Source organism: Lutra lutra, chromosome 14 (assembly GCF_902655055.1).
Source record: "Lutra lutra chromosome 14, mLutLut1.2, whole genome shotgun sequence".
Lineage (NCBI taxonomy): Eukaryota > Metazoa > Chordata > Mammalia > Carnivora > Mustelidae > Lutra > Lutra lutra.
In genome coordinates this window covers 81,968,747-81,982,246 of record NC_062291.1, presented here as the reverse complement: position 1 = coordinate 81,982,246, position 13,500 = coordinate 81,968,747, and the positions used below count along the sequence as shown (strand labels likewise).

The 13,500-nt window shown below is 48.8% G+C and overlaps 2 protein-coding genes across 10 annotated transcripts in view; one reads left to right on the top strand and one right to left on the bottom strand.

Moving 5' to 3' along the window:
- The window catches only part of CTBP2 (C-terminal binding protein 2), a 154,299-nt gene extending 148,052 nt beyond the window's left edge, over positions 1-6,247 (top strand). For all 7 annotated transcript variants that reach the window (XM_047703476.1, XM_047703478.1, XM_047703473.1 and 4 more), the window contains 5 exons: positions 1,045-1,259; positions 1,747-1,877; positions 2,388-2,515; positions 2,987-3,104; positions 4,874-6,247. In XM_047703476.1, the coding sequence (XP_047559432.1) occupies positions 1,045-1,259; positions 1,747-1,877; positions 2,388-2,515; positions 2,987-3,104; positions 4,874-5,054 (773 nt within the window). In that variant the 3' untranslated portion in view covers positions 5,055-6,247. The remainder of the gene's footprint in view (positions 1-1,044; positions 1,260-1,746; positions 1,878-2,387; positions 2,516-2,986; positions 3,105-4,873) is intronic.
- A 929-nt stretch (positions 6,248-7,176) lies between these two features.
- Positions 7,177-13,500, bottom strand: part of ZRANB1 (zinc finger RANBP2-type containing 1) — a 58,637-nt gene continuing 52,313 nt past the window's right edge. For all 3 annotated transcript variants that reach the window (XM_047703470.1, XM_047703469.1, XM_047703471.1), the window contains exons 7-10: positions 12,615-12,735; positions 11,263-11,392; positions 10,934-11,163; positions 7,177-9,771 (exon numbers count right to left, since the gene is read on the bottom strand). In XM_047703470.1, the coding sequence (XP_047559426.1) occupies positions 9,553-9,771; positions 10,934-11,163; positions 11,263-11,392; positions 12,615-12,735 (700 nt within the window). In that variant the 3' untranslated portion in view covers positions 7,177-9,552. The remainder of the gene's footprint in view (positions 9,772-10,933; positions 11,164-11,262; positions 11,393-12,614; positions 12,736-13,500) is intronic.

The following is a 13,500-nucleotide window of genomic DNA, read 5'->3' as shown; positions in this document are numbered from 1 at the left end:
TTCGGGGCCGTCAGGGGGCTGTGTGGGTCGCCGGCGCTGTTCCTCCGCCGCCCTCTGCCCTGCCCGCCTCCCGGCTGGGCCGCGCAGCTGCGGTCCCTGAGCCCGAGCTCGGACGCCGAGGAGGGCGGGCTCTGGTGCCCCCGTGGCCGGCCTCCCGCAGAGCCACCTCCGGCCTGCGCCGCTCGGCGGGAGCCCAGCAGGAGTGGGAGGACAGTCCGCCTCCATGTTGCCCTCACGTGGGCTTCCTGTTTGGGAAGCGACACCTGCCCTGCGTCGTCCTCCTTCCCCTGCACCACTGAGCGGTGCTTTCATCCGAAGACGGATTGTGTGTGCTTCCCGGAGGAGGCCGCTCGGGCGAAAACAGCTCTGGGAGGCAGGAGGCGCTGGCTCTGGGGTTCCATGGGGTTCCGTGTGTTTGTAAGGACGAGCACTTGGGAGTTAGGGAGGCTGTTAGGTTGTGTGGGTTACTGACCCGCTTGAGGGGGCCTGAGGCTCCCCCCGCAGGTCAGAACCAGCCGACACCGCTCCCCGTCAGAGTGAGCCCCTCTTTGCGCTCAGGACCCTCTGCAGGGCTCCGTTTTGACCCAGCCCCGCCCCCACCCCGGCCTTCATGAGCAAACCGACCGTTCTCTGTCACTGCCCTCGCTGTCTCGGGAAAGGAAGCTTGGCTTAAGGCTGCTGCGGACCGAGGAACATCTGGGAGAGCGAAATCTGAGTGGGAGACTACGGGGTTGGCTGGCGCTGGGGGAGGGACACGTGGCATTCACCAGAACATTCTCTCTAGCTGTGCTGACGTTTGAAAATGTCCATCGTGGGAACCTGAACACACACGCCCCCCAGTGCAGACAGTGGGCCCCTGCACAGCTCACCCAGGAGGCCGAGGAGACCTGCTGGCCGAGCGGGTCCCCAGGCTTCAGGCACGCCGCTCCCCTGGCTGGCGGTCCCGCTGCCGGTGGGGACAGCTCGAGCCCACGTGGCGCGCCGAGCGGTGGCCGGCAGGACAGTGGACTCGCTCACCTGGATGCTTGCTCTCTCTCCACACAGGTCGCACGGGGCAGGCGGTTGCTGTTCGAGCCAAGGCCTTTGGATTCAGCGTCATCTTTTATGACCCCTACTTGCAGGATGGGGTCGAGCGGTCCCTGGGCGTGCAGAGGGTCTACACCCTGCAGGACTTACTGTATCAGAGCGACTGCGTCTCCTTGCACTGTAATCTCAACGAGCATAACCACCACCTCATCAATGACTTTACTATAAAGCAGGTAACTGGACATAGATACTCTCAGCCCCTGGAGACTTCCATCAAAGCAGAAGGGGGTGGGGTGGGAAGTAGTCCGTGGACACCTGCGTGAAAAGGAAAGACCATCCCCCAGGACATCAATGAGGGGCCAGACAAGGCCCCAGCACGGGAAGGGCCACATGGAGCTGGGACAGACAGGGGCTGGCCCAGGACCCAGCAAGGACCTGTCTCAGGCGGGTTTGGCCTCCAAGAAGCAACAGGCGGGTGACAGGCCCCGACTCCAGCCTTCCCGCCTTACGGTGCGCTCTGAGGATACGGAGAAACCGAGCCAGCTGTCACCAACACCCCACAGTCCCCTTCCCCGACGTGCGGCGCACACACACCCGACAGCCAGAGCAGCCCGAGCCCTCGGGCCACGGCGGCTGAGGCGGCGTCTTTCAGCCTCTGGGCCGGTGCCTCCCGCGTGGCGGCATCTGACGGCATCTGACGACCTTCCTTTCGTCCCGCAGATGAGGCAAGGGGCGTTCCTCGTGAACGCGGCCCGCGGCGGGCTGGTGGATGAGAAGGCCTTAGCCCAAGCCCTCAAGGAAGGCAGGATACGAGGGGCAGCCCTCGACGTGCACGAATCGGAGCCTTTCAGGTGGGTGCGCCGGGCTGCCGGCCTCACGCCAGGACCCCGGGGCCTGCTGCTGCCCTGAGCGCCCCCCACACTGGGACTGCGGGGCACGTCCCCAGAGCAAGGGCCCCCTGGGAGGAAGCTGGAGACCGTCTGACGGTCTCTGTTCTGAGGACGGTGCTGTACTTTGCGTGAGTGTAAAAGCTCCAGAGGGTCCCCGGGGGGCATCAGAAAGTGTCTCAAAGGAAGAACCATGTGTGAGTCTAGAGCGGAGCGGGCTTCGTCTGTCCCCGGGACTGTGCACCCCACTGACACGTGGGCCCTGCCAGTCCTCCGGGGAGCCTTTATCCTGACACTCGTTTTAGCAGTTTCGATCACTACATTCTTAAATTCCCAGCCTTTAGGAAGCGTACTACCCCCCGTCCCTCCGTGCAGGCAAACTGGCCAGTAGGCCGCTCGGCCGCGAGCTCTCTCTTGATGAGCGGGGTAGGGTGCGACACTCTTCTCATTTGCTATTTGTGTGCATTTATCTAGCTTTGCTCAGGGTCCCTTGAAAGACGCACCGAATCTCATCTGTACGCCCCACACAGCTTGGTACAGTGAGCAAGCCTCGCTGGAGATGCGGGAGGCGGCCGCCACCGAGATCCGCCGGGCAATCACAGGTGAGCCGGGCAATCACAGGTGAGCCGGAGCCCTGCGGCTCAGCCGCCCCAGGCCTGATAAGGCGCGCTGGGGGTTGCAGAGGCCTGCTGCTACGGGCACGGGAGGTTTTAGGGATCAAGTCGATTACATATGGAAGGAGCTGGGCCCAGTTCATCCAGGCTTTGCACTCGACTTCAGAGCAAATGGGTTCCTTTTCAACCAGTCAGCGTTAAACATGCAAAATGGGGGGCAGGGGCTCTTTTCTGTTCCAGAGGGTGGAGTGGGCGGGAGTGAAGAGCTCAGGGCTCAGGCCCCACGATTGCACCTTTTCTGAAAATTAGAGGGCTGGCCCTCATTCTGGAGTGGGAGACTTTACACTCGGGTTTCCATAGTTCAAACATTATAGGGGGATCCCCCAGCAGCAACTACTGTGATCTCTCCCTGTGACCTTAAAAAAATACATCTGGTTAACTTTAATCATCATATTCCAGGTCGCATCCCCGAAAGCTTAAGAAACTGTGTGAACAAGGAATTCTTTGTCACAACAGCTCCCTGGTCTGTAATAGATCAGCAAGCAATCCATCCAGAGCTCAACGGCGCCACATACAGGTGAGGAGCGGAATGGCACTGACCTAGGCTGGAGCCCCCTTGCCCCCTACTCTGGGGAGAGTGGGGCAGAGAGGCGGAAACCACCGCAGAGACCTCCCTGCATGAGTCTGTGCAGTCCTTGCCTTTTTTCCAATGCCCTGTTTCTGTGGCGCAAACACCGCTCTCAGGATACAGCCTAGAATTGGGGTTCCTATTTATGAAAGGAGTGGGAATGGGCATGCATTCCCCCGCAGGTTCTGAACACTGTGAGGAAGGACTGGTGCATTCCAAGCCACTTCAAAGGCAGAGGGCGTCTGGGTGAGAAGGTACCATAAAGATTTTCAGGGGGAAGGGCTTGTTGATGAATCTGTTTTCTAATTTGAATTCTTCTGGCCCAGAGCCCACAGAGCCCCTGGAAGGGAGCAGGGTTTCACTGGCGATCGTTTCCCATGGTTCAGTCCCCGCACCGTGGCTGGGCTCACAGGGAAATCAGTGTTCTGCTTTTATAAAAGAGCTGCAGCCTTGAGTTCCAGAAGGAAACTTCCGTCTTGCTTACTGTGGCCCACAGTTGCCCGTTCCCAGGCAGTATTCACTTACCGGGCTGGAGCTTTCTCCCCTGGGGCCCGGCCGTGGCCCTGTGCGATGCGTCTTGGCGGCCCTGGCCTCCACCAGCACTCCCAGCCCTGATAGCCGAAGATGGCTCCAGCTGCTGCCTCACATCCCCGCTGTGAACCGCTGCTCTAACCATGGGGGCCGGGGAAGTGTGACTAGTGTAGGGAGGACCTATAGGTGAAGGCTCAGACTCTGAGGAAGTGACACAGTTTTCCTCCTGGGTCTCGTGGCTTTTTCTGCATTTCAGTTTGCCATGTTCTGTTAATGTCCCACCCGTATCATTGCTTGAACCTGCCTCTGTCCCAGGGTCATGTTCCTGATTGTTGGCAGCCTGTCCTTTAAAGGCCACATCTTAATTCTTCCTTTGGACAGACCGAGACTCCCCGACCCCTTGGAATACAACGTATGCTTGAAGGCCTGTAGCTCCCCCAAGTCGCAGAGGGTCCTTGATTTCTGACCAGCCAGTGAGCGGCTGTGTGAGGCTGTAGGTTTGGAAGCCATGGGTCAAGGATTTGAGAATGTTGAGAATCAGTCTTTTAATTCTAAAGCACCTGCCTCCTACGTCTGTTTTATCCTAGGAATGTTTCAGTACACCGACTCGAATGTGTGTTAAGAACCACATGCTCTGTGGGTGGCTTAATGCCTCGTGTCCTTGCACACACAGCAGCTTGTGTGCCCGCGATGGAAGAGGAGTCTGCGCTGGCTCCCCTCTTCCCCTGCTGCTGCGTCCCATTTCACATCTCTGGTCACGAGACCACGCGGCTAGGTCGCCTAGGGAGCCCCATTTTGTGTCAGAGTATTCATCCTGCCTGTCAGGAAATCATGAGAAGTGTCGACATAATTAATGAGTGCTAAGGCAGTCAGACAACTTGGGAAGTGTGTTTTTGTACCAGACATTTCCCAAATGCAATACAGGGTCTATGGACAGAATTAACACAGGCTATTCCCATTGTGTGAAAAGCGAAAGTCTGTGGCAGTGTTTTGATGGGACTATAGATTTTGTTGAACTAAGGATCATCGTTTTGTTTTTCATGTAGATTTCTCCTTACTTTGCCGGTAAAGTGACAAAAACTAATTTTTTTTTTTTTTTTTTTTTTTTCCAAAAAAGTAGGCAGAGCCAAGAGCTCAGCTCCTCCCTGCTCCCGACCTAACTGGCCCTTTCTCTGTGTGCTCCTCAGATACCCGCCAGGCATCGTCGGGGTGGCCCCGGGCGGACTTCCTGCAGCCATGGAGGGCATCATCCCCGGTGGCATCCCGGTGACTCACAACCTCCCCACAGTGGCACACCCTTCCCAAGCTCCCTCTCCCAACCAGCCTACAAAACACGGGGACAATAGAGAGCACCCCAATGAGCAATAGCAGAGAATGACGCACGGTCATCATTCAGAAAACCTGGGACCAAGAGACAGTGAAAAATGGATGAACTAAGGAAAGGACTGTGACCGTCTTTATAACGGATTCCGGACGTATGCATCATTGGCGCCGCAGTGTTAGGAGAGCAAGAAGCCGAGGTGTGGGGAGGCTGGAGCTGCCGTCTGCTGACGCAAGCGCTGAAAGACTAGGACGTGATTTATTAACGACCAACTTCTGTTATTGTGTGTTACGTTCTTCATGTGTGCATCCAATCGCAAAGAATAAATAGATCCTTTTCCTTTATCAGCCCCTTGGGCACAGCAGGTCCCGAACACCTTGGTCTAGATGTTGCATCAGGAGTTCCAAACGTCAAAATAAAAAAATACTAAGAGGAAATCCCCCTCCTGTGACTCTAGTCCCTTCAGTCCATGGGGGCTGGTGACCTCTTTTGCTGAGAGGAAGCTTAAATTACTTCCGAGAAGGGGGAGAAAACTGTGCCCGTTAGACCGCCGCGAGCGTACAAGCTCCTGTACAGAAGTCTCTCTCCCATCTGAACTGCATACTGAGCGGGCGAGTTGGTTGTGAATTCAGTAACACCCTCTTGACGATGCAAAAAAAGGAAAAAAAAAGAAAAGAAAAAAGTATTAAGTTTCACAAGCTGTTTGTACTCAAATATATTTTCTCAGTTTCAGATCCTCAGCTATTTTATTGAGTGGAAAGTCTTGAGCTGGAAGAGTTCAAGAAGAATGTTGCATTTCCTTATGTCTCAGGAAACACTTTTTATGGCAACTTGTCAGATTGTCTATGAACAAACCCACTTTTTTAGACATTGATAAATCTTCTTTTCTTCACGTGATATTTTATACAAGAACACTTCAGGTGTGTTACTAGATGTGACTGATTTTAACAAATCCTATTAGATTTGTATCAACTAGTTACATGTTATATTCATAGTCTTTTGTGAATCATCGCCTTTTTGTTTAAAAGATGGCCTATTTTGAGCCTTTGTATAGGTACATTCCTGTTTTTGTGACAAAAAAAAAAAAATCCTTTAAAACTGTCCCAAACAGAAAAATAATGGCTATCGGAAGTGTTTTGTTTTAGTGTGAGTTACCGCTACTGTGTCTGTTTATTGTAAGGTGGACATTTAGCGTTCAGTGCAGTTTTCAATAAAAAGTAATAAAAATTTGTAAAGTTCTGAAATTCAAGTACATCTCACCCGGTAAAAATTCTCTACAGGAGATGTTTTAAAGGCAACTATATTCTCTATTAGCCAGTTTTCAACTCATGTTCCTTCTGGGTTCAAATATGAACACTTTCCCATCTGCCCATTCTATAACCAGATTCGGGAACACAGGTGATTGACTGATTACCTGTGATAGCTTAAAGGAGAAACCGCACACTAAGTCCATCATCATCAAATCGTGACACCCTCAAGATGAAAGAGTAGGTTGGAACTATGTCGATCCAAGAAACAAAATTGGTCAAGTTAGAGAGTTTTGATTTTAATTTACCCAAAAGCAAAATTACCTGCCTCAAGCATTAATGCAGGAAGGGAAGTGAATCTCAAAATTCTTTTAAATGATATTTACAAAGAAATGTTGCAAAAAAAATTAACATCAGCCATTTCCATGTTAAGAACTTTAAGTTGATGTAAAGGATTGTCCTTCATGAATAGCATTAAACTCCTTCATACTAGTGGTATCTGCAAGTTATCAAGCCATCCATCAGGTCCAATGCCAGGTACCCAACTCCCTATCACTCCTTTCTCCCTACCCCTTCCCATGAAGAAAGGAGAGGGCAGGGGCTGTGATGGGGTCTTCAAACATCAACCTCCTCACTCATTTGAAGGTGGTGGTCCCATCCCAACCCTCCCAGAAAAACTACATTAAAACAACCTCCTGTGGATAGAGACAGAGCACATGGTCACTGATTGACCCATCACTCCAGGAAACGGAACGGGAGCGGAACATCCTTGTCATAAGCAGGATGTTCTCAATGAGGGCATGACAACAAATGTACAGAAAAGAGATTCCCCAACTGCCTAAAGAAAGCAGTGTTCCCCTAACACGGATGAAGTCTGGAACACGGTGAGCCTAGAATCAAAAACAAAAAAGGCCAGTTCAAATCCATGGTACACCTAGGTTTTGTTTAATTTGAACAGAAAACAGCACACTGTATTCTCCCTAAAAAAGAACCATAAAGTTAAATCCATACAGGTAAGGTATTACTGTCCAGAGTCAACCAAGACCTCATCTTGGAGAAAAGGACTGTGTACTCTATCTCGGGACAACAATTATGGCTGTTTAATAGTTCAAGAGCTTAACATAGCATTGATTCACCAACATTTTGGCCATTAGCAGCCAATCTGCTATGAAAACCATTTAGAGCCCCATCCCTGTCTGGAGCCTAGGAAATGTAATGCTCTACCTTTCCCACAGGGAAGAATGCTGTACCCGTTAAACTAGGTGTGGTCAGGCTCACTGATCATAAATAAATAAATAAAGAGGCACCTGGGGGAAACACCACTCAGCAGACCACCACACACAGGCTAACTACGGAGCCTATGCTTTCTGGACAGCATTGACTGCAGTGTAGGCCATAGTGACTAGATGCTTTTCTCAAACATTTCTCTTTGGCTTCTTCAATTGGGAGGGTAGTTTTGCTTAACAGCAACTAGAATAGGATCTGTGCCCACTAAAAAATTCTTCCTATGTATGGAGAAAAATTTATAGAGATGCTATGCTTAAAACGATAGCCTTCTAAAAACTTAATTACTGACCAAAACGAAAGCCAACCAGAGTCAATTTGTAGGGAAACCTAGCCACTTAGAACAGTAACATTTACCATTCTTCCGCCAAAACTCATTTATATGGAATCAAGAAATGTTTCCTGCCAAGTTTTAGCATACAGCGCAAGTGATCCTTTCATCCTGGGAATCCCTCTGCACTGTTCTGAGAGGGGAGAAGGAACTAAAGACAGGACGTCTCATGGGTGTTTTTCTATCTTTAGTTTTCCAGCATCAAGTCAGAGGTTGTGCACATTTAAAACACCATCTAAACAGAACTTAGAAGAAAACAAGAAGCAAATATTTAAAGGTTTTTCACAGCCTTTTCATCAAAGGGAAGAAACTGCATGCATGTGTGCGCGCACGGGGCCGCTTTCCAAACTCCTTGCCACATCAAGAATCTACAAAGTGCTTATCAGGACACTAAGTCTTTTGTGTGTTCCTGAGAGAGGTCTGAAATTTTTACCCAGTATTGAACATATACCTGAAGTGGTCAAATAATACTTTTTATAAAAAGATTTCTATCTAAGATTATAGTTTAAACTTTTAAATAAGAATGGCCACAATTAACCAACATGCAAAAATTCTCAGACTACTCTGAGAAATTCATTATACAATGCATTTCCACCTTACTGCATTTTTCAATCTTTATTCTATACTTAACTGTTCCCACTTAGCCCGAGCAAAGGCATGCCTTTCTAACACTACTTGCTTAAAGCAGAGTTGATGATAAAGCAAGAATCCAAAGAGCCTCTGCACGGCCATTTGGGAGGAGAACATCGTCAGCCGAATCAAGTGCGCAAATCTCCCGCAGTTCATCTAGTGACAAACGGGCCCCGTTCCCCAGGCCCTTCCCTAACTTGGATCCAGGGAGTGACGACTCACCGAGAGACTGCCGCCCGGACTCTGGGAGAACCACCCTCGTTTCGAGGGCACTCTTCCAAACAAATAAATACCTAAATACTGGAAAGGGGTGTACAGAAGCTTAAAAAAAGACGAAATAATAGAAACCAAAAACCCTTTCTGAAACAAGGGAATGACGTCTGTGTGAAGTCCGCTCACACAATCCTACTCTCCTTGCAGTTTGTTCCTTGAAGATTTGACTTCATTTTATTGGGCACGACAGGAACTAAGTTAAAATAAAAGCTTGTTTTTATTTTTATATTTTGCTGTGGATAATTTGTACAAAAAGGTTCCAAATCTTTAATGAGCTCTAATGAGACTCAACGTAAAGTGGATCTCTTAAGATGGAAGCAGAAGGCCAGGTTCTACTTCAAAAAGACTATCTCAAAGGAACAAAGAGTCACCTGCCATGTGCATCCGGAGGTGCCCGTGCGGAAAGAAACTTCTCAGTAATATGAAGAAGATGCTGATACTTGTCCTACTACACAACTTCTTACACAACCACATGCGTTACATTTATAGACAGATTTACAATTTGAAAGGAAAAAAGTTCTGTCTTAATAAAATTAGGGTTTTTTTTTTCTTTTCTTTTTTTCTTTTTTTAAACAAACTGTAGTCCAAACAAAGTTCTCTGTCTCCTCACACAGCAGATGCGTCATCTCCATGGGTGTGGATTAGAAAAGCCCTTCTGGGCAGATCCTGCCAGATCTGGTTCCTTCCATGCCCTGCGCTCTGCTTGGAGCATGCACCACACCAGCTTTGGGGTCACCACAGAGCTGATACCCTGGTCTTCTGCTCTTTGATTTTTTTTTTTCATTCATCTTCATCATCTTCATCTTCCTCTCCATCTGACAGGGACGTACAAGGCCGGATCTGTCGGTAGCGGTCAAGCCATTTCTCTACCATCTGCGTGACCAGGGGGTGGTTCCGCCGCCGAGAACTCTTCTGCATGGCCACCAGCACACCCCCTTCGGTCACACAGCAGTCCAGCCACTCCCTGAGCAGTTTCTCTTGCTGTTCCTCATTACCTAGCTTTTAGAGGAATGTAAAGAAAAGGGGAAATAATACCACAGATCAGAGACCTGCTAGGAAGTTTAATGAAACCATAGCTGACAGGATTACTAATGAAAAGGTCAAAGCAACAAACTTTTCAGTTTCAGCCTCTCAACAATTTTATGATAAAACCCAGTCTCCTATGGTTAAACAAAAATGTCTATGGGAAAATGCACAGGAAAATCTCATGGGGGGAGAAACCACCTACTAACGGGTTAATTTGTTTGAAAGAACAGGAAAAACCAAATGTTACCTTATCGACTGATCTTGGCCAAGAAAAGGCTAGGAAAAAAGTCTCAGCTTCAAGCACACGACAAGGTAAGTTTATTCAGTAAACTATTTACAGAATGAAGTTATAAAAGTTATGTTCTACTAATTAATGTCTTATTGGTAGAAGTTTTATAATTTCTAGTATATTAAATAAAAGCCCAATAATTTTTGAAGAATACGGGTTTTCGGAGAGTGTTCTTTCTCCACAGCCTCATTGCCCCTGCCTGGTCTATACCTCCCCCACCCCTGCCCCCACCACTGCTCCAGGCATCTTGTCTCGAGTCTCCACAATAAGCAGCCAGTGCTCCTCTACCGGACAAACTGGCCACTGGATTCCCAGCTTGCCCAACGTCTAAGCCAAGCTTTAAAAGGCTGCTGGTAAGCCCTCTGCCATCCCTGAGCCCCTCAACCCCTTTTCCCCACAAACCACACGGAGACCCCGCGGTACCCTCTCCCTCCAGCTCTCTTCCCCCACATTCTGCTAGACTCTCTTCTCCTGCGGGGCTCATTTCAGGTGTTACCACCTCAGACAGCCCGACGGCAATCATGAGTCCCGTGCCCCCCCCCAACCCCCATCTTTCCAGTTTTCTCCTCAGCACCCCTCCCTGCCTCAGGGCAGGGACTGTCATCTTCCGGTCCCTGCTGCGTGTGCACCCCACGACCTACAGAGCAACTCGGGGAAAGGTACGGGTCACGGTCTTGCGGACCGTGGCCACAGGACAAGCCGAGTGCCGGCGCCAGACACAGCAGTGGGGCTGGCTGTGCAGAGAAGGCCACAGCGGCAGCAAGGCCGCGGCGGGGTCTGGGCCCGGGCCCGGGGCCAGGCAGCATGACTATTTCAGGTGGTTCACAGGATTGCCGCGCCTCTCACCTCCTGGGCAGAAAGAAAGTGCACGTGGAGTAACTTCCTCTCACTGTCCACCAGAGGCAGAAACGTGATGGTGACATCGTCATCGGTGTTCAGGTTAGCACCAGCACCTCGGTTGCCGTAGCCATCGTTCTCCATGGCAACCAAAGCAGAGAAGTGGCCCCTTGTATAGCCTAGAGCGATGGGACTTTTCCAACAAAAACTCTGTTCCCACAACAAAGGCAAATAAACACCTGGAGGGAGGAGAGAAAATCCCCGTGGGGTTATCAGGATGCAGCCGCATGGGGAGTGAGTGACAAGAGACTTCAAAAATACTCTTGAACGTGGCTTACCTTGAAACCGAGTATATCCTAAAGTTTCTCCCCGGAAACTTTTGTAATATTTTACTCCATAAACTATAATTGGTCGTCTAAGAATATGTGCAAGTACAAAAATGTGTGTCTGTTCCAAACTTGCTCCAGGCTGTATGGAATGAAATAAAGAAAGCAATTTCACTTTCAAACATTTATTTCTGCCCTGGATAACGACTGTGCAAAACACAACGCTGTTCCCCTTCAGCACACTAGACCGATGCCTTTATTAGCAGTGACACTGTCGGGCTAAAGAAGAGTACGTGTCTTTAACGGCAACATCCAATGCAACAATAAAAGAGATCTGCAAGTTCCATGCACACAAGCTCGTTCGCTATCCTATCTCAAGAACCCAATGGATTTGGTTAAACAGTGATCCCAGGAACAAGAGATTCAGATAGCAAGGGACACTGGAGTCACTCCATAGCCTCCTTGTTAAGTCACCTGTTAGAGCATGACCCTAGTAAAAAGAGGAGCTGTTATTTCTTACAAACATAAACAGCAAGAATACTGAACAGGTCTATCACCCCTCTATGATGACTGTGACAACCCATTTTTAGGACATACGTGTCGCAGGTGTAAAACAGCCACTGTGACAGAAGGTACTTCACTCACAGGCTTCGAGTAAATAATGGTGCTTTCCGCGAAGAACAGGGATGGTTTGTTGTGTGTATATTTGAACGTTACAGCTCAGTATACTGACCATGCTTCACGGAATAAAACTAGTAGGAAAGCTAGAGTCTAAAAGGAACAACCCTACACGATTCATTTTTCTAAAAGTTCATTCCCAGGTTAATTTTAAAGAAATCCTTCCACCTGCCGGCCATGGCACCTTCCCCTTAGCACACGTCACATGGACAGAGAGCCTCACACATCACCACTTCACCCTCCAGACCCGAAAGCAGAGCACCAGTGCCCACCACCAGCTCGGCGATCTCGGTTCAGTGCCCTCTCGGACACAAAATAGGAGCTAACCGGTAGGTAGATAAACAGGCATAAAGCCACTTTGCTAAGAGGACAATATAAATGAAGAACAATCTGAAAAAAGTATGTAAGCGCTTGGAATCATCACAGTGCAACTTTCATTCTGACAATTTCTAATCACTTAATGTAAGAAACATGTTACTGCCTCTGTCCTGTGGTGCAGATTTGCCTCTGGTCATATAGTCGACAGACAGCAGTCACGGCCAGAACCAAAGTCACCTGATGCATCACCTGATGCTCTTTCATGCACACCCCAATGCCTCCAACATAGTTCACGCATGTAAATCCAGGGGTTCAGAGCATGTAGCCTACTGTTTTCACAGAAGCAACATGTCTCAAAACATTCTTACCTGACTAGCAAGAGAGAGTATAAATGCCCAGTCTTCTTGCCACTGTTCCTCTCTCAAGGAAAAATGTAAACCAAAGCTCTGAGAATACCATGATTCCCAATCTTTCCAACGTGTGTAAAACCTGAAAAAGTAAGACAGTAAAAAATAAGCCTTCTATAAATGTTCTAATCATTTATTTAATGTAGTCTTTAAGCAATTCGTGTAAGGAGATCAGCAATTGTATTAATTTTACCCAGTTTGCACTAAATTTTCAAATTAAAAATACCTACCTTCTGCTAGCAGACATCATTTAACACATTCTCACACACAATTTCATTCACCACCCACCAAGTTTTCAACCAAAACACTAATGATGAGATCAATTTCAAATGTCTACTATTGGTTTACAAGTTCAAAAACAAAAACAAAAACAAAACAACAACAACCCAAACATTCAAAATCACCCGAAATACTGGATACAATCAAAGACACTACATTTTCCATGTTACTGTCTGGCCACTGTATAAACAATAGACTAGAAATAGCCCATGTGTTCACAAGTGGAGGATCAAAACCACTTCCAGACCAAGGCCCTACTTCTCAATTCTGTGACGGCTCAGAGAAACGAGGAAACTATCAAAGAGAAATCTGAAACTGCAGAAGCCGGCTTGTGAGGTTTACGACGCGGTCTCCAGACGCTGAAGCGCAAGGCCCATCAGCAAGTGACACAGAGCCGCGGCAGGCTTTCCAGAAGATCTAGCTGGAGATCATGAAGGCAGGTAGCTACACTGAACAACAAATTTTCAATGTAGGTGAAAGAGTCTTCTACTGGAAGATGATGCCATCTGGAACTGTCCACAGCCAGAGAGGAGAAGTCAGTGCCAGGCTTCAAAGGACAATCTGACTC